Source organism: Chondrus crispus, genomic scaffold (genome assembly GCF_000350225.1).
Source record: "Chondrus crispus Stackhouse genomic scaffold, scaffold_146, whole genome shotgun sequence".
NCBI classification, from domain to species: domain Eukaryota; phylum Rhodophyta; class Florideophyceae; order Gigartinales; family Gigartinaceae; genus Chondrus; species Chondrus crispus.
The window spans coordinates 205,448-225,436 of NW_005179014.1; the positions used below are offsets into that span (position 1 = coordinate 205,448).

Below are 19,989 nucleotides of genomic sequence, written 5' to 3' on the forward strand. Positions count from 1 at the left end.
ACACGTCGAAGTTGCAACCACAGTCTGTTTCCGGGAACTCCAACTGATCGCTCCACCGCAGAACTTGAAAACATATCCGCTGGTCGACTTGCGAGAGTCTGAACAACCGGCCCAGTCAGCATCACTGAAGCCGAACAACTCCGGCGATTTCGATTTATTGTCAAACACGATTCCTAAGTTTCGAGTCCCTTGCACGTATCGCATTACCCGTTTCACACCTGCCCAGTGTGACTCACATGGGTTGGCAGAATGTTGAGAAAGCTTTCCAATCGCATATGCCAAGTCTGGACGAGTGCCAACCATCAAGTACATCAGGGATCCCACTGCCTCACGATACGGTGCTCCGGATTCGGCGTCGCTCTAGGTTGAGCGTGGCCGCCAGCGACGACAGCGCCGCCGCGGTCGCCAGGATGGCCGAGTTGTCGCCCTCCAGCACCACCTCGCGGTACGCCTCGGGCCAGTCGAGCGAGACCAAGTCGTCGTCGAACGGGAGGAAGCCCAGCGGCAGCGGCGCGACGGGCACGTCGGACAGAAGCGCCTCGTGCAGGATCTTTTCGACGATGTTCGAGCGGCGCGGCGTGGTCAGCACGAGAAACTTGACGGCCGACTGCGCGGGGGCTTGTTGCGCCGCAGGCTGGGACGAGGCCGTTGTGACGGCATCCGGGGCGTCGCGCGAGGCGGCGTGGCGGCGCACGGCGCGGATAGCGGTGACGGCGTCACGCGCGGCCGCGGCGTTGACGCCGCGGATGAGGACGACGACGGCGGGGTGCTGCGCGAGGGCGTCCGCGTGCGCGCGGTGGCGCGAGAGCGGCGCGATGTGGCGCACGCCGTGCTCGGCGAGGAAGGGCTCGTCCGCGAATAGGTCGAGCGGGGACACGACGGCGAGGCGCGCGACGTAGAGCGAGTCGTCGACCAAAAGCGACTTGGGGCCGGGCAGTGCCGAAAGGGAGGAGGCGAGCACGCGCCGCGCGTCGGCGCGCAGGAGGCGCTGCGCGGGCGCGGCGTGCATCTGGCAGGGAGCGGTGGCGGAGACGGTTGAGGCGATAGCGGAAGCGCCCTGAGATTGGTGTCATGAGAAACGGGGGACGTTAATTGCAAGGCCAGTTGGGTAAGACATAAATTCCGACTGCCAGACTTGCAGTTCGGGACCCTCTTCGGGTAGCGCCCCCACCCCCACCACGCCCGAGCCCCCCCATTCCCTCCTCCCCAATTCCGCCTCTTCTCCTGGTCCCCGCACACGAGCGGCCCGCGCCGCCTCCGCCACTCCCGCATGCCCCCGCACATACGCCTGCAAACTTCCCTCCGCCGCTGGTACCACTCCATCATGTCAGCCGCGCAAGACACCCTCCCCCTCTTCACTCTCGACGGCGGCCCGCCCTCGCCGCGCCCCCACTCCCTCCCCTCCTCCTTCCTGCGTCTCGCGCGCGGCAGCCTACCCCTCTGGCTCCTCTCCTACCTCCCCCTCTCGCCGCAGGGCGCCGCGCCCGCGGAGCCCGAGACCCTCTCCCTCGAGTCGCGCGTAGTGCCGCTCGGCGCGTGCGCCTTCGCCGACGGCGTCGTCCAGCGCGGCCGCTGGATCCGCAATGTCGACGCCGCGCTCGCCGGCGTGGAGGGCGCGCGCGGCGGGAATGCCGTGTGTAACCAAAAGTATAACTTTCTGTCTTTCCTCCCGCTCGTCCTGTATGAGCAGTTCCGTATGTTCTACAACCTCTTTTTCCTCCTCGTCGCTTGCTCACAGTTCATACCGGCCCTGCGCGTCGGCTTCTTCTGGACGTACTTCGGGCCGCTGGTCTTCGTACTCCTCGTATCCGTGTCCAAGGAGGCCTTCGATGACCTTGCCCGCTTCCAACGCGACCGCAAGTTGAACATGTTTGCGTATTCGTTGCTGCTCCCGGATGAAAACGGCTCGGCGCATACTGTCCGCATCCCCTCCCAGGACATTCGCGTGGGCGACGTCCTCATACTCGACACGGACGAGCGCGTCCCGGCCGACTGCGTCTTGCTGCGCGTCGTGTGCCCGGAGGATGACCATTCGCCCGCAGTGAAGGATAGGACGGATGCGGCGCCGTCGGCGGGGCAGGGAGACACCCTATTTATTCGCACCGACCAGCTTGATGGCGAGACGGACTGGAAGCTGCGCCGCGCCGTGGCGGGCTCGCAGTCGTTTATGAGGGATGAGGATATGCTATATAGCCACTACCAAATCGAAGCAGAGGCTCCAAAGAAGGAGATTTACGACTTTGTCGGTACCTTTGTCGACCCAAACGATCCGTCCGGGAACAAGGAGCCGCTCACCTTGGAAAACACTCTCTGGGCAAATACCGTCGTGGCATCCGGGAGAGCCATCTGCGTCGTTATGTATAATGGAGACGAGACGCGCAGCATGCTCAACACATCGTCGCCTCGAAGCAAGATTGGAAAGCTCGACCTCGAGGTAAATCGCATGTCCAAAATGCTTTTCTTCCTGCTCTTCTCCTTGTCTGCGTTGCTCACGGGCTTGCGGGGCTTCTCGGGGCAGTGGATATTGTACTTTTGCCGCTACTTTCTTCTCTTGTCGGCCATCATTCCTATTTCCATGCGCGTGAATTTGGACATGGCTAAGATTGCCTACACAACGTTTATTGAGAACGACAGCGAGAAGATGCCTGGTTGTACAGTTCGAAATTCTAATTTGCCGGAGGAGCTCGGACGCATTGAATACATTCTCACAGATAAAACGGGGACGTTGACGCAAAACGAAATGTCTTTCAAGAAGCTACATCTGGGAACAATGCTGTTTGCCAGAGACTCTCTCGAAGACATCTACCAGTACGCCAAGGCAGCGTTCCAACACGACGCCGCGGATCGCGCGAACACGGAGTGGAATGAGACCACCGCTGACAACCGCATGGTGCCTATGACGAGCGATAACATCAGCCGAAGCTCCAGTGGATACGGATATGGACGCGACGTCGTAAAAGGGAGGCGGACCCATAAGCAGATTCAGGAGGCGCTGCTGGCAATCGCTCTTGCTCATAATGTCACTCCTGTCGAAGATGCTGGTCAAAGAACGCTTCAAGCTGCCAGCCCAGATGAAGTTGCGCTAGTTACGTTCGCCGAATCTGTCGGTATCATATTGAAGGAAAGATCCATGAGTCGAGTGATTCTAAAGGTGCCAGGAAACTTAGAGCTCAGATACGATATCCTTGCTGAATTTCCGTTCACATCTGCCGCGAAGCGAATGGGAATCATAGTCAAGGAGCGCCATACAAACGTTATCACCTTGTTCGTGAAAGGTGCTGACACAACTATGGCCAAGAAGGTACGATACAACGACTGGCTTGATGAGGAATGTGGTAATTTAGCGAGAGAGGGGTTGCGCACACTGGTATATGCCAAACGCGAACTCTCCATCGCTGATTACGAATTGTTTGCAGACAGATGGCAAACAGCTCGTACTTCGTCAATAAATCGAAAGGAGTATATGGCCACTGTGCAAGAGGAGATTGAACAAGACATGGTTCTACTTGCCCTTACGGGCGTTGAAGATAAGCTGCAGCCCAATGTCCGGGAATCTCTGGAGAAGCTTCGACACGCTGGCATTCGAATATGGATGTTGACTGGAGACAAAGTAGAGACGGCGACCAATATTGCTGTTTCGTCGAGATTGGCAGAACGGTCACAGGGGATCTTCACCATCACCGGCATGACAGGACGAAATGAGGCCAGCCGCGCCCTGGCCAGGTTTCGACGGGTAGCTAGCACTGACGTCCTTGTTGTGGATGGCACGTCTTTGCAAATATACTTGGATATGTTTCCAGAACAGTTTATCGAATTGGCGGCAATGGCTCCGGCCGCGGTGGCATGTCGATGCTCACCAACACAAAAAGCTGCAGTGGTCCAGCTTCTACAAACGCAACTAAACAAACGAGTTGCAGCGATTGGAGACGGGGGCAACGATGTGGGCATGATCCAGCAGGCTCATGCTGGGATTGGGATTCCTGGGAAGGAAGGAATGCAGGCTTCGTTGGCAGCAGATTTCAGTATCACGTCATTTTCGCATCTGACGCGGCTGCTCCTCTGGCATGGTCGAAACTCGTACCGTCGCTCTGCTCGCTTGGCGCAGTTTGTAATCCATCGGGGTCTAATTATTTCAATCATCCAAACCGTGTACTGTGCCTTATTCTTCTATGCAGCCGTGAGTGTTTACTCTGGATGGATTCTTGTCGGATACGCAACTGTATTCACTATGTTTCCCGTGTTCTCCCTCATTCTGGATGAAGATGTGAACGAACATGCGGCAGACACGTATCCCGAACTGTACAAAGACCTGCAAAAGGGAAGGTCGCTGAACCTAAAAACTTTTCTCATCTGGGTGTTCAAGTCTATTTACCAAGGCACTATGATCATGGTGTTCTCAGTGTATGTGTTATGGGATGATGAATATTTCACGACCCTCCACCTGAGCGCGATCTCGTTCACCTCACTAATATTAACTGAGTTACTGATGGTGGCCTTTGAGGTGCACCGATGGCACTGGATGATGATCGCAGCTGAGGCGTGCAGCTTATTATGCTACGTGGCGTCCATATTCATCTTGCAGGACACTTTCGACCACTCGCTCATTTTTCAATGGGGCTTCCTCGGCAGAGTAATAGCGGTAACCCTCGTGTCTTGTGTGCCCGTCACAATAGGGAAGTGGCTGAAGCGTAAATTCGCGCCGGCGCCATATTCAAAACTGGCGTAGATAGTTCTTGCGATATGCATTGCGAGCCATGGACGAGGTGCGCGCTTCGAGGATAGAATAGCAGTTGTTGAAGCTGCAGCGATGGATTCGCCACGTGGTAAAATTACACGAGAATAGTGGATGGCTTTCACACGCACTAAACGTTTCCGAGGGAAGCATTTCTATCCGATGCAGAGTTGACGAAAATGTACACATGCAATTCCGAAAAGCATCTGCTTCTTTCACCAGCCCGCAGGTGCAATATCGTTTGCCGAAACAGTGGACGTGTCCATCGACTAGAGATCACACCGTACAACGCTGCGAGTAGCGTGCAAAGGGAACCAAGTAGCAGTATCACACCTGCAGACTTGACATGAATGCCAGGTTATGTATTTGGCCAGTGAGGTAGTGTTCTGCACCTTCAGTTTGCAGGGAAGTGGAACGCGTTGTGGACGACATTAGGGATGATGGTCAGTCCTGAGAGGTGGCCTACTGCGGTGGTCTTTGTAGGACAGGAGCAACAAGCCGCCCCCCCCCCCATTCTATTTATTCATTTGCACGCATTGCGATGCACCAGAGACTCAATAAGGCCGAGAGTACGCTGGCCTCACACAAGAGTCCAACAACTTTAGAGGAGGCGAGAGGAAAATATGAATAATGGTGGAATGATGCCGTATGCGCCCAAAAGCCGCAAAAAGTTTCTTTAGAGCGTTGCAGGTGTATCTGGTTTTTGAAATAGAGGCTGAATATTTGGATACCACAGCGCACTTAACGGGAGATGTGTTCGTGCCTCTGTTGTGGAAATTGAGATGTTATGTGTGGCTGCGGAGGGTACGCATATGAGAGCACCGTCTGATGGAACAGCTCCACTATCTCCCTTTCACCATCCCAAGAAAGGCAGGGTGAACGAAAGTGTGGACTACCCAGGTCAACACCAGGAGCGGCGCATGATGGTCCTTGGATACACGCCATTGAGATTGTGCATTTGCCGTAGATAGAGACTGTCCAGCTTTCAATGCACTCGTGACATAGCCAATATCGGGACTGAATTAGCCATGGAGCGTGGCTTATCGGAAAGAAATATCCGGGGCGTAAAGTGGCTATAAGGTCAGGCGGTGGTTGCCTCACTTCCTGAATGGTGCGCTGCGCATACACAAAATCGGTAGAGGCTACAGTATATACAGGTGTGTAACGCTGAGACTCCTATTCCTTTTCTCACTTCATAGTGTACTATCTGCTGCTCTGCGATTGATGCTTGCTAAAACAGTACATGAGGTGCGCAAACATGCAATAATTGTACAATGACCAAAACTTCTGGTCAATCTATACTTATCTAGTCCAGAAGATTATGCAGCATGGCAAAGAGATTTTCAGTTCAGAGCAGTGTAGTGAAGAGGCGAGTTGCATCATTTACATGTTGGAGGGAATCTACAAACTGAAGTGCAAGAAACGTCCCCATTTGCACATTTCAACTGACTAAATGCGTACTGTTAGCTATGAGAGAAAGATCGATGAGAGAAGTGGCTGTTAGGAGTAACTCAATGCAATGAACAAAGAAATAATCATAGCATCCCTTGAACATGGAGCTTTCTACTAGTGCATACGCGGGAACGAGCGTGCATGTCAAATTTTCCGCAACAGCCAACTCAGCCTGTGGAAAGGCGGCAGTCCACTGCTTTTTTGGCGGACAGAAAGCGATAGAGCTGGATGCACATACTGTGTAAACGCGAGATGTTGGCTTGTGGATAGATCTTCTCGTTTGCAATAAGACTTGGACTAGCGATGGGCACCGATATCATACAAATTTGCATTACGATACACGGGTTTTAGCTCTCTGTTTACAATTGCTTCCGTTCACTTCTTTGACACATACGCACGCGCGAAAGAGCTCATGTTTCTTTCGTGAGCACGGATCAAGATTTTTTTCTGCCTACTCTCTATCCATTCTGGGCTATATACTGGTGAAACAAGGGGGCATCCTATTGGGGTTCGAGTTGAAGACCTCACCGGAGAGATATAAGAATGTGTGACGAAGATAGACCAGGTATCACTGGATGTGGTCATTCAGAAGGTCGCTGTGTGCCTGCTTTTTCTTTCACACTTCAAATCGGAATCAGCCCTGCTTGACAGGTCTCCTCAAGCTCCATTTTCAATAGGTTTGCACTCCGTTCCAGTACTTTCTGAGCGACATCTTCATCCCTTGGCTTGGCTTTATTATCCATCACATCGCCGCGATATACCTACTGTTATGGACATGATGATGATGCAGCCATTCAGCCCTCTCGGAGGTGGCTTCGGTTACCCTGGGGGCATGGGCATGGGTTTCAGGGGATCCAGGGGCTATGGAGGTCCTGGTGGTCTCGATTTTGGCCATCCTGGTGCTATGATGAGGTCTCCTATGTCGCGCATGGCGATGGGTTTGAATTTCAGCATGTCTCCCACTGAAGCATGCCAACGCATGATCTTAGCATGTAATCATCAACGTTGGCACATCGTTCAGGCTCTTCTCGAACTATATGAGGACGTTCTTGTTGATGTTCGAAGCATCGGCCCATATGACGGCACTCCGCTTCATGCAGCCGCCACGGCAGGGCAGACGGATATCATGGTTTTGCTTATGAGCTACGGTGCTGATATCAACGCTCCCGCACAACTTGGCTACACTCCGCTCTTCATGGCTGCTTCTAATTCCCGCCCAAACGCGACAAGACTTTTGCTTCAGGCCGGTGCCGATCCAGATCCTGTCTGTGCCCAAGGCGTCACCCCTCTCTTTGCTGCTGTTGATCGTTGTGCGGTCCAGGTCGTTCAGATCTTGCTTGATGGTGGAGCATGTCCTTTTGCCAGAAATGGAATGGGAGATGAACCACTTCATATCGCAGCCAGACAAGGGCAAGTTGAGATTGCCCAAGCACTTGTTGAGGCTGGCGCCAACATTCATGAGATTGGGGCGCAGGGAATGCCTGCCTATGCCCTAGCGATCAGTTCTGGCTTCCCTGAACTCGGAGAGATGCTCAGAACCGGGGTCATTCCGCCTCACCTGAGATTGGAGCATGGAGGGGTTGGGGTTACGGGTCTGGAGGGCGCTCTGGTACCATATGCTGGCGGGTTTGGTCTTGGTTCAATGATACCATACAACAGATTCGGTATGGGTTCAACGATGCTATACGGTATGGGCGCAATGATGCCGTACGGCCGGTATGGTCACGGTCGACATGGAAGCCTCTTAACAGGTTTCGGCCAACAAGGCGCATTCGGAATGGGGCCGTACGATGGTGGGTTTTACGGAAGTCATGCTCTGGACCTCGCGCACCCAGATATGGGGATGGGAATAGGAATGGGAGGGTTAGGTACGGTGTATGACGGTATGTATGGGGGACATGGATATGGCGGATACGGAATAGGCAGTCTGGGAGGTTTAGGTGGGATGGGAATGCTTGGTAGTGGCCTGGACCTAATGTCTGCTACTCCGTACAACGCGATGATGCTTCCGGGTACTGGATTAGACATGGTGTATAATCAGAATTATGGACTCGGAGATCATCCAGGCTACGGAAGCTATGCGTATGGTCTCGGACATAGGATGCCGCATGGAATGGGACATATGTCAGGATTTCATCGTTCAATGATGCCATCAGGACATGGAAGTGGGCTCGGTATGCATCCCAGTCGCAGCATGATGGGACTCAGCGGATATGGCCACGGGATTTTCGGGATGGCTGGGATGGGGCATGGGAGATACGGAAGTGTCATGGAACCACGCGGCTATGGGGGTATGCACGGCTTCGGCAGGTTCGACCGACACAGTGGACATGGAAGTGACGGATATAGAATGCGTGGCGGTAGGAGGGAAAGACGACATGCAGCAGAGGATTTGGCGGGGGCACTTGTTGACCACATTAGTCGAGGGAACCGACTTAGGTCCAGTGAGAAACAGAAGCTGTTCAAAAGAATTGTTCGGAATTCAAGGAACACTCGCATAGACATGGCGACCGTGACTCATGGTGACACTAGCTCAGACACTTTGGCTAGTATACTCATGACAGATTCGCATGGCCACGTTCAACGGGATGACGTATTTCAAAGCATTCTGGAATTTATCAGGTCTATGCGCGACAACGTAGTTGCCACTTTCGCGGAGTAAGAGGAGACGCTCTGAAGTATCTATACGTCAAGATTTCCTGGCATGTTTCATTGAATGTAGAAATTTGTTAACCTCATTGTGGGAGTTGCATAATGCCGACAACGTTTGGCTTAGCGAGAGCGATTTTTATTCATGATGGTCGCCGATACAATATAAATAGAGAAGATGGTAAATGCAAGCAATCGTAAATTCTCAATACTACCTTGATAGTCCCCGAGTCTGAGAAATTAGCAGCTTACCCTTTTTTTTGCAAAGGAGAATGGCACTTTGATGTAATAAGAGAGGGAGAGAGTCGCCACTCTGCATAGAAAATTCATGAAATGAACAATGCAGCATCAGTAGCGTATGGGTCAGAATATATCCACTCTTCCTGCCTATAATACTCTAGACACTAATACTCTTTGAAACCCTTGAAACGGGGTTCGATATTGTGTTTCCAAGCTATGTGCTGGTCTGTAAAGCTCTAGAGACCTAATAAACAACAAAGTCAACACTTGTTCTCCAGAGTGCAGATAGGAATACAACAAAAAACAAACAAACATGAGCGTCCAACAAGATTTCTAGAAGAGAGGAATTTGTCCAGGTACATGCAAGAACTGGTACGGAAGACGTCCTCTCAAAAGATTAAAGCGATGAGACCAGGAAACCCCTTCTTTTCTTTTTGCAAATATACTGAACGTGCTGCAGAAAAGATGATCAAAATATACATGTGTGTGTGTGTGTGTGTGTGTGTGTGTGTGTGTGTGTGTGTGTGTGTGTGTGTGTGTGTGTGTGTGTGTGTGTGTGTGTGTGTGTGTGTGTGTGTGTGTGTGTGTGTCATTCGATTCCCATGCATTCCCCTGACAGTTACTCATCGGAGTGGCATTATACTATTGCCTGCATGGATTCTTTTAAACCACTCAGAAGATGTTTTTTTATTTTAGCTTCTCACCATGACAGCCTTGCCAGCTCCCCTAAGAGGCTGGAATCGGAACAGGCCCAAAAAAAAAAAAAAAATCAAAAGATAGGGAGAGAAAGAGAGAGGAACACATACTAAAGTGAAAGGCTGTTTATTCTGACTCCCCTTGAATTCAGATGACCGTTTCTTGTACAATTATTGTCTTTTAGTGTCTTCACTGCAGTGCAAAGGAGATCACAGAAGATTAACTTCTATTGTGAGAGTGTTCTGTAAGGAACGAGTAAAGGAACTGCTGCCGAAAACAATTGGGTATGGCAACTACAAAGCTACTTTGCGCGCGAGCTATGTTCTGCTTTCACACCGCTTTGGCTTCTTGGCTTTTGTCTGAGGTACTTCATTCTGTGTGCAGGGGTGAGTCGAGATTTTACACAATACGATTGTTTCCACGGCACGGAAATAAAGTTTCGTTTTAGAAACGTTAATTTTTTGCCATGATTTTGGCTTCGAAAATACTCGAAAACCATCCTTTCAAGTTTACGGCGGCCTCCACCTACGCATCTCTTTGACCCGCTGCTCGAAACGGCGTCGCAGCTCGCCCTTGACTCATAGATGCTGGGTGCTTCACTTTCGGCAGAGATTACACCGCGTTGCAGCGCCATTTTCATGCACCACCCATGATGTCATCTGGAACCGCCCTCCCGACAAGCCTGTTCGTCGGCAACTTGGACGCTCGTGTCTACCGTGAATTACTGGAGGAAGTCTTCAGCCTAGGCGGCAAAGTGACGCAATGTCATGTTGTATTTGACAAAGCGAGGGGAGTAAGCAGCGGGTTTGGATTTGTGGACTACGAAGACAATGCGACGGCGCAAGCAGCCATGGATAAGTTTAGAGGCCGCAGCATATATGGCAAGACACTCACGATTGACTGGGCTCGCGCGTCCGCGAGGGACGGTAGTGGGAAAGCTGATGAGTCGGCGGCCTACTGCTTGTTCGTAGGGAACCTTTCACCGGACGTGTCTGATGAGCAACTGCTTGCCGCATTTCGCGAGTTTGGGTCTTGCATGTCTGCGAAGTGCACGAAGGATCCTGTCACGAACAAAACGCAAGGTTTTGCCTTTGTCTCGTTTCAGACTCTATCAGATGCATCTCTCGCCATGGAGGCCATGAATGGGCAAGTACTCAGCAACCGGTCGCTTCGCGTTGAATGGGCAAAGGGAAAGACAAACGCGGCGGTGCGAGCCGGGGGAATTGATGGAGCGGAGGCTGATGGTATGGGCATGCCTTCATCGCGAGGTGGATTCAATTCGGATGACCGAAAGACAGGCGCGGATTCTGACAAGCCGCTTCTGAGCTTTGAGGCAATTGTTGCACAAACGTCTCTAAACAACATTACTGCGTACGTGGCCGGGTTGAAAGTCACTACCCCGGAAGCGAGTATTCGGGAAGCCTTTTCACGGTTTGGTGAGATTCGCGAGATTCGCATTCCAGAAAGCATCAAAGCACAAGCAACGGAGACTATGTACGCGTTTGTACGCTACCATGAGCATGAGTCGGCTGCAAGGGCAATCTTCGACTGCCAGCGAGGGATTGAGGTCGATGGCAAGATTGTGCAGGTGCATTGGGGTCGCGAAAGTGCTCGCCGCGCGCCCATGGGAGGCATGAACAGAGGTCCAGTGGGAATGATGCCGGGGTACCCGGGGGGATATCGCGGGCAACAACAGCACCCCGCACCATACCACACCCAGCCATACGCTGGTAGGATGTCATATGGAGGGCAGCCGTATGGCCGGGCGCCTGGACCAGTGTATCACCAACCGCACGTCGGAGGGCAGCATCGGTACCGCCCGTACTAAGGAGCTACATGATAATTGATGCGGCGCAGTGATTGTCACCGTTTTTATTCTTTGTGCATGATATGGTACAAGCTTTGAAGGCAGCACCTTTTTGTGTCCTATAACGTCAAACTCAGTTTGCCATGATTGCGGATGCTGCTGGAACCGGCCGCGAAATATTGCGCTGCATATCATTGCTCCCGATTGAGACGCTTTCAAATGCTTGCTCCCCAGAACTACTGAGACCAGGGTTTTCATTGAAGCAGATGTCAAAAACTTCATCGTAGTGAGACGCGAAGTGAGGTGTGATATCCTTCGCCACATGAGATGGAAGGTCATCCCAGTCCTTCCGATTGCCATCGGGTAGGATCACGTGTTCAACACCAGACCGTTTGGCGGCAATCACCTTTTCCTTGATACCCCCAACGGGAAGGACTTGACCAGTTAGAGTTACTTCTCCTGTCATGGCTACATTTTGCCGAATGGGCTTGTTCAATGCCAATGAAAGCAAAGAGCTGACCATGGTGCAACCGGCGCTAGGACCATCCTTTGGAGTCGCTCCCTCTGGGACATGCATGTGTAAAGCACATTCCTCAAAGAATTGGTTGTCAGGATGGAGCTGCTTGATGTAGTTTCGTGTATATGAGAGTGCGATTTCCGCGCTTTCCTTCATGACATCTCCCAGTTGTCCTGTGAGTTTCAATGTAACGGTCGTGGCTCCACCGCCTTTGATTTGCAAGGCTTCAATATATAGGGTAGCGCCTCCCATCGAAGTCCATGCGAGCCCAGTAGCAATCCCCGGCGGAGTTTTATCGTACAGCCGGTCTTTAGCGAACACCTTCTTGCCAACGTATTTGTCGAGATTTTCAGCGGTGATGTCAATTGGTTTGGCCTCGCTCTCGGAAACTGTTTTCTCCTTCTCATCAGTCGATTTGCTTGTTTTGACAAGCTTGAGCGCGACCTTCCGGAATATCTTTTCAATGTGCTGCTTGAGGTTTCTTACGCCTGCTTCACGGCAGTAATCTCTTGCGAGTGAACAAAGAGCATCTTCACTGAGTGTCACGTCCTTTTCTTCCAAGCCAGCTTCTTCCCTGGCAACGGGAACAAGGTATTTATCTGCGATGGCCATTTTCTCCTCCAAAATATATCCGCTAAGTGGGATAGATTGCATTCTGTCCAGAAGAGGTGCTGGGATAGTATCCAAAACATTCGCAGTACAGATAAAGAGCACTTTCGACAAATCAATGGGAAGGTCGAGGTAGTGATCCACAAAGCCAGAGTTCTGTTCGGGGTCTAAAGCTTCTAGTAAGGCTGACGACGGGTCACCAGTCCACCCTCTTCCCATTTTGTCAATTTCATCGATCATTATAACGGGATTCGCAGCTTTGGCGTTCTTGAGAGCTTGAACAAACTTTCCAGGCATAGCACCGACGTAAGTGCGTCGATGGCCCTTGATTTCTGCTACGTCACCCATACCCCCAACGGAAAACCTGTAAAACTCTCTGTTGAGTGCTTCCGCAACGCTCTTTCCGATGCTTGTTTTCCCTACACCAGGGGGGCCGGAAAGCAGCAGAATTTTGCCTTGTACATTTCCCCGCAGTGCGCTGACAGCGATGAACTCTAAAATGCGTTCTTTGACGTCCTTCAAACCGTAGTGCATTTTGTCGAGAACAACTTCCGCCCTTCCGATATCGAGCGAATCTTTGCTGTACACTCCCCACGGCAATTCAGTAAGCCAATCGAGATAGTTACGGGTGACATTATATTCCGAGCTTGAGGGTTCGAGGCTGCCCATTTTGTCCATTTCATCATTGACGACGCTGGACACATTCTCCGGAACAACTTTGCCTTCAAGTCTCGTTTTGAATTTGGTGAGCAACGTCTCCTTTTCGTCGCGTTCCATCCCCAATTCCCGCTTGATCTGTTTCATTTGCTCTGTCAAAAAGTAGCGTCGTTGCGACTTGGACACGTTCTCCTCGATCTGCTTATGAATGCGGCGGGACACTCTTGTGGTTTCGAGGTCTTTTTTCAAAAGCTCGAGCGTTAGGCGCAAGCGTTCCGCGATATCTGTTTGCTCCAAGACGTCTTGAAGAGACGCAGGGTCGGCCGTAGTAAGACAAGCGCCGAGGTCTGCCAGGTGGTAGGGGTTATTCACATCGACACTTTCAAGCAGGAGCTCGAGCTGTTCTTTGTAAAACGAGCCTAACCGAAGCAATTCCTTCATCGTCTCAATGACGCTCAGCGAATATGCCTTGATCAAATCCGAGGAAACGTCCGCTGGGGGTTCCTTGATAGGTTCTGTCGCCAGCGTAAGCAACGGGTCTTTCGACACAACGGAGTTCCAGCGAATGCGATGGTGGCATAGGAAGGTCAACTCGACGCCTTTCTGCCTCGGGGCGAGGCGAATGACCTCCGCAAGCACGCCGACGCGATGCAATTGGTCGGGGTCATTGAATGGAAGAGTATGTTGGTCGTTCGGGAGCATATCAATGCCCGCCTGCTTGTGCAGGAAGAGACCGACGTGTCGCAAGCCTGTATCACGCAATGAGATGAAGGCCTTGCAGGCGTCCGGATCGTGGACGATGATGGGGGCGATGATCTTCGGAAAGTGCGGGCGCGTGAAGAGGGGGATGGAGAGAAGGTCCTGTGGCTCCATGACTGGGCGGCGGCTGACGACCGACTCTGCAGAAGACTTGGAGGTCGGCGAGGGGGTGGGAGGGACGATCAAGTCGGAGGAGGAAGAGGGTGGATCGGAGTCGGAGGAGTTGGACGAGTTGGAAGACGCGCAGAACTTGCGGTGGAGGGGTACCGGGAGGAGAGTTGAAGGTATGGCCTTCAGTCGCGGCGCGGCCCGTGCATGGCGCGAGATAGAGTAGAGATGTCGGAGCATTGTGAGGCTTCTGAATTGGGCAGGTGATAGGCGAGTATAGCTGTGTAAACAGCTGCGATGACATGCAGACAGGATCTGTACAGGCCTGCGCGGGGGTGGCTGCGATCGAGAGCGGTTGAGGGAGCAATTGTCAGAAGAAGTGAAGAGAAAGAACGGCAACGGCTGTGGCTGCGGTGGGAGGTGAGGAGCGGAATTGTTTGATCGGGCTCCACAAAAAGGCTCAACGCGAGCAGCCGCCGTGCCCTGTCACCAACTGGAAGATGCGCCGTGCGTGCCACTATAGTACTTCTGATTGGGTTATAAATACACGTGTTCGCCGATCAATGGCTGCTCTGGCAGTTGCCACTTGAAGGCCATCGTCTACTGCTCGTTCCTTGACGCTCTGGTGCGCTGCAATGGAGCAGGCAAAGACCGCTGGCGACTCCCGTTTGCACCTGGTTTGGGGACGTCGGGTGCGGTGCAATACGGTGCAGATAATCAAAAAAGGCTTAGATGACGCCAGCGCCGGCTCCTGGGGAAACATCCTGGACGCAATCCACGCGTGCAGGCACATTGCGCCTCTCGGTAGAGGGAAGCATTGACATATGGAACTCAAGGAATATACTGTACACCGCATCTTCCGCGACGGACTAAATACCACTTGTTGCAGCGAAGCAGGAAGAGAGGCATCATGCAACACATACGTGCAGTATGTGCCTGGTACAGTATGAGAGGCCGTTCAGTATAATATCGGTCCAGCTCCAGACCTTAATCCTCTTTTGCGAACTGTGAACTCTAAATAATTCGTCACGTCAATACTGTTCCTTGCTCCCTGGTTGTGCCGTCACTTCGCCTTCGTCTGCTCTCATCGCTGCTCTGCGAGGGACGAGAAGAACCCCACATATAAACTTTAGAGGGTACTGTAGTGAGCTTCTACAATATACCTTATCATACCAAGGGTACTGTATTCTCTCAACCGAATGAAATGTGAGAGTTTGTTGGTCGGCAACTGATGACGAACTAAGCTATACAATCGTAGTATGACAAACGCGCGAAGACCCCTACAATTGTTAAGAGCAAGGCAACCAGTGCGCTTATTTATAGCGCACATTTTTAGCCATGCAGCGCTCTAAAGAGTGCGCAACACAACAACTGCGTCGCCATATGTGACGGCCCGCAAGGGGTCGAGTATTAGTTTTTCCCAAGTTTTTCGCCAAGACAAGGGGTCTGAATCACGGCGCATATAGCACTCGAAAGATGATTGGTTATAGTGATTATGAAATATCGATGAATTCTGAGTGATCGCGTGCTATATCCATTTCTATCCTGCGCCAGGAAAGAAACGAATATAGAGATAGGTGCTTCCAGATAGCAACCGAAAAAAGCGATTAGCGCACTAGTTGACATGCCAACAGGGGAAAATCTCTAAAATTTCGAAATTTAGCGCACTGGTTGCCTTGCTCTAACAATTGTTAACAATTGTAGGGGTCTTTAACAATATGGGAAATCGGAGACTAACATTGGTCTCGGATATCCCATATTGTTGCTGATGACTTGTTTGGTGTTGGCGGAAGATGCAGGGGCTTTCGCCAGCGACTGTGAAAGCCATGACATTGCTGTGAAATATGGACACGTGGCCAGTTGTATGGGAAGACATGGAAAAGAGAAGTCCCCGCACCTCAACCAGCACAGCACAGCACCGTCCTGTTGTGGAGCAGCACGTGGCGACGTGTACAACAGGACTGCGAACCGGAACGGGGATGTCGGCCCATGATAGGGAACCGAAACGCAAGAGTCCGACGGAAGAGGCGGATGAGGGGGTGCACAGTCGACGCCACCGGAGCGTGGCGAAAGGAAAGGGGAGAAAGGGAGGTGTCAGGCGGGGCAGAGAGAGACAGGGACGAAGGAGGGGGAGGCGAGGGGGGCAGAGTTTGCCATTTCGAAGGGCTGAAGATATTTACAGAAGTAGAAGAGGCTTTGCAGAGAAAATGAACGAGCGGCTTTCACGCTCTCACTCTTTTCGTCGTGACTAAAAGTGACCTTTGCTTGCGTAGCATTCCCGCTTTGTTTCCCAGGAGCCATCGACTGTTGCGACTGGAGCACCGATGGCTCTCTCCGTCGCAGTACTGTACCCAAGGGTACACGGTATGACACAACATTCTGCTACAGTACAATAAAATGAGAGAGCAAATCGAGGATGAGGTGCATTTCTGCAAGGACTAAATTTACTTTACTTTACTACAGTAGATGTACAGTATCTACGTGGGTGTTTCACAGAATGCATTGGAGAACCCGGGAGAAAAAGGAGTGCGGCATTTATCCCTGTGCCCTGTTGTAGACGATTCGACGTCACTATAAAAAGTTGACGGTTTTTGAGAGTTCTCAAAGTGACGGTCCGGCAACCGTCTCAAAGGGGCACAACTGTTTGAGAGGTCTCAAAATGTTTTATTTGATTGAGAACATTTTCGAGATGTCACCGCCGCCGTCGCCTTGTGCCAGTAATTGTGCCACGTATTGGGGATGGTTTTGAGATATCTCCTAAACCATCTCTTTCTGCTACTACTAGTAGCATGTTTTGTAGACCATATGCAGACTCTCTCTCGAGCATTGAGAACTCTCCTTCGGTGCGAGACGTCTTTCTTTCTTTCGGAGACTCTCCGAGTTTCGCCGATTCGTCAACTACCAATCTGCACAATCAATACTTTCTGACCCATTTTTGACGATCGCCTTCGCTATAATATATGTCGCGTCGTGATGTTTCCCCTGATGCGGATGCATACATGACTCAGGACTCGATTATTCCTGAAACTGAGCCTCCGCCCTCTCTTTTAACACTAACGCAGCCTGGTGCATTAGGAAGAACGTTGCCAAATCTGTCATCGCAACCTTCAAGCCGGCTTCCCTCTCTGAGCTTTGGCTCATCGCCGGGGATTTTTGATAGCTCCAGTATACCCTCATCACAATGTTCTCCAGTTCCATTCAATGGGTTTCCTGAGAGACAGCCAATCATTAGCTTGAATAATGCATCTCAGGTGAAGCATCAGACGCCAGGCGACAATGTCATACAGATGTATGAGGATAGGCTGGATAGCCAGGAAGTGGTGGAATCTTTGGATGGAAGCGACCTCCCTTTCTCACAGGAGTACCACAACGGCCCTGTTGACGCCACTTCAGACGCCAACGCAGATAGAAGTAGCTCTTCCTCCGCCATGGAGGAAGAAACGATTGTCTCTGTGTCTGAGCTGCAATCTTTGCAGCCCTTTCGTACATTTGTAACCAACCCTGGAGCCAATTTTTCTTCTGGTGGGGAGCTGTGTGAGGATCTTTGGAGTGGTGTGTTTCATAATTTTGATGAGGATCGCTGTGAACAGCCAGGAGAATATTTTGGGGACAGAGAAATTGCAGAGTGTGAAGCACAAGACGTTAACGACGATGAACTGGCAGCTCGAGCAGTCGGCCAGCAAGAAGGCGGCCTTGCTGAATGGGAATATGAAAGTCCGTTTTTGGAGTTCGATGTTACTGTCGACGAAGTGGATTCCATCCTGGAAGGGCGTTTCATTCAAGAAGCAAATTCTATTTTGGATAACGTGCTCTCTGAGCTCTCCAGTAGAGAGAGCGATGCCCATTGCTATGAAAATGAAACTAATGAGGCCAACGGATTGGGGGAAAACCAGAGAGCTGCCGGACCGCAACATTGCCGATTCTCCCTGACACGGCTTAACGCGCTTCAAATATTCTTACCCGACAGTCTTCTTGAAAAGTTAAAGTCTGTGGCTAATCGTTCACTGCATCATAGAGGTTTTGCTCCTACAACAAGTCAGGAGCTACTAGGTTTACTAATTCTTCATGTTCTTTGCGCATCTTATGATGAGGGCCCTAGCGTTGTATGTGATCCCAACGAAGAAGATTTTTTCTACTGTATGGGGATTTCAGCCGATAGGTATCGGCAGGTTTGGTCATCACTTACAGGTTGCAAAGAGAAACGAAGTGCAGTTGACTACACAGCCACTGGGTGGTGTCGTTCCGCAAACAGAGCGACATCTCTAATCACTGATATAGAGTCTGAGGTGGCCGCCGTGAACAGAGACTTACTCTATGTGCCTAATTCGACCGTCCTGTCGTTGGACGATGACTATTTGCGCATGGCCTCCAGAGCTGTTTCTCAACTTTCCTTTCTACAGCAGCACAATAATCCCAAGAAAGGGCTGGGTCCAGTCGGGAATACTTTAGGATCCGCTCTCACCTCAGTTTTCTTCGCATGCCATTTCACTCGCTGTGGTGAGAAGCTTGTGCACACGTGGGAGCGCCTCGTTCAACTACTGCAAGGCGCTTCCACGACAGGAGCACTGAGGCCAATGGCTGAAGCAATTTTTGCCGCGGACCGGGGTTACAACTCAAAGGAGACCCTCAAGTTTGTCTGCACTACTCTTGGCGCCACAATTTTGGGAACACATAAACGTGACCTGACGTATCCGTACGTCTTTGGAAGCGGTCTTATTTCTAGAAGGTCGAGGGTGTGGTATAACCCCAAACGCAAATTAGATTAGGATTGGATCAGGGACAGTAAGGCAACGAGCCTTACAGCCATGCGCGCACACACGTGTCCTCCACGTGTACGGGACGCGTACTACACGTGGACTGTCAGCCCCGCCGGCTGACAGCGCTACAGTGTCGGTAGACCGGCACTACTGTAGAGTTATGATAGACTACGATGTACATTAAATATAAGCGGACCGCCGGCGGTGGAGGACGACAAGCACGGACTTGTCAAGGATCCTCCACCTTGGTCCGCCCGCTTACTTTTAGGTACTTCCGTCCGTTTTACCTAGGAGTAGCACCGCGCGCGGGTTGAGGACGCGCGTAGCACGCCCACGAGCCGGCTCCGCCTCCGCCCGTCGGTACTGGATCGTCACCCAGTACCGCTCCGGGGCGTCGAGGCGTAGAACCGCCCGCGCGTGCGCGCGTCCTCCCCGATCCCGCTCTACCACCGCTACCTCGAGCCCGTGCTCGGTACCGTGGGTGGGCCGTGCTTCTGTCTTCCCGCCGATCGGGGTCTTTCCGAACTGTCAGTACTCACCCCCCCTCGTCGTTGGGGGTGATTATACTACAGTGGTCTCCCGACCTAGAAGACTCTCACGATCGAACCGAGAAGACTATCGTTTACCTCCGCGTCCGTACGCGTCGAGATGAGTGGCGAATATCCCACCTCGATTCGCTCGGAGCCCGCCGATGTGCGAGAAGCCGCACTCCGCGTCCGAGTCGGCGACGGCGACGCTGGTCCCCGAGACCGCGAACCGTCGCCCGACTTCTCCGAAGGACGCGCTCGCGCGATGTACGATCGCATCGCGGAGTATATCGAAGATGTCCGAACATCCCTCCGTATCGACGTCTCCGACAGCGTCTACGCCCGCTGTATGGATGAGTTGCGCTCCCTCCGCGAAGGAAGGTTTGAGCGCGTAACTCAGTCCTTGGAGAACCTGCGCGCTCTCGTCGACCAGCTACAGTCCCGTTTGGTACTGGTCGAAGAGGCGCGCATCGATTCCC

The 19,989-nt window shown here is 52.0% G+C and overlaps 3 protein-coding genes across 3 annotated transcripts; 2 read left to right on the forward strand and 1 right to left on the reverse strand.

Moving 5' to 3' along the window:
• The first annotated feature begins 1,324 nt into the window (after window positions 1-1,324).
• Window positions 1,325-4,726, forward strand: CHC_T00009522001 (phospholipid-transporting ATPase IIA). The gene has a single exon (XM_005713720.1). The coding sequence runs from the start codon at window positions 1,325-1,327 to the stop codon at window positions 4,724-4,726; it is 3,402 nt and encodes a 1,133-aa protein (XP_005713777.1).
• A 5,692-nt stretch (window positions 4,727-10,418) lies between these two features.
• CHC_T00010202001 (TIA1 cytotoxic granule-associated RNA binding protein 1) lies at window positions 10,419-11,597 on the forward strand. Its single transcript, XM_005713721.1, has one exon. The coding sequence runs from the start codon at window positions 10,419-10,421 to the stop codon at window positions 11,595-11,597; it is 1,179 nt and encodes a 392-aa protein (XP_005713778.1).
• Window positions 11,598-11,709: 112 nt separating this feature from the next.
• On the reverse strand, window positions 11,710-14,466 carry CHC_T00009404001 (probable ATP-dependent protease Lon). The gene has a single exon (XM_005713722.1). The coding sequence runs from the start codon at window positions 14,464-14,466 to the stop codon at window positions 11,710-11,712; it is 2,757 nt and encodes a 918-aa protein (XP_005713779.1).
• Between the last annotated feature and the right edge of the window lie 5,523 nt (window positions 14,467-19,989).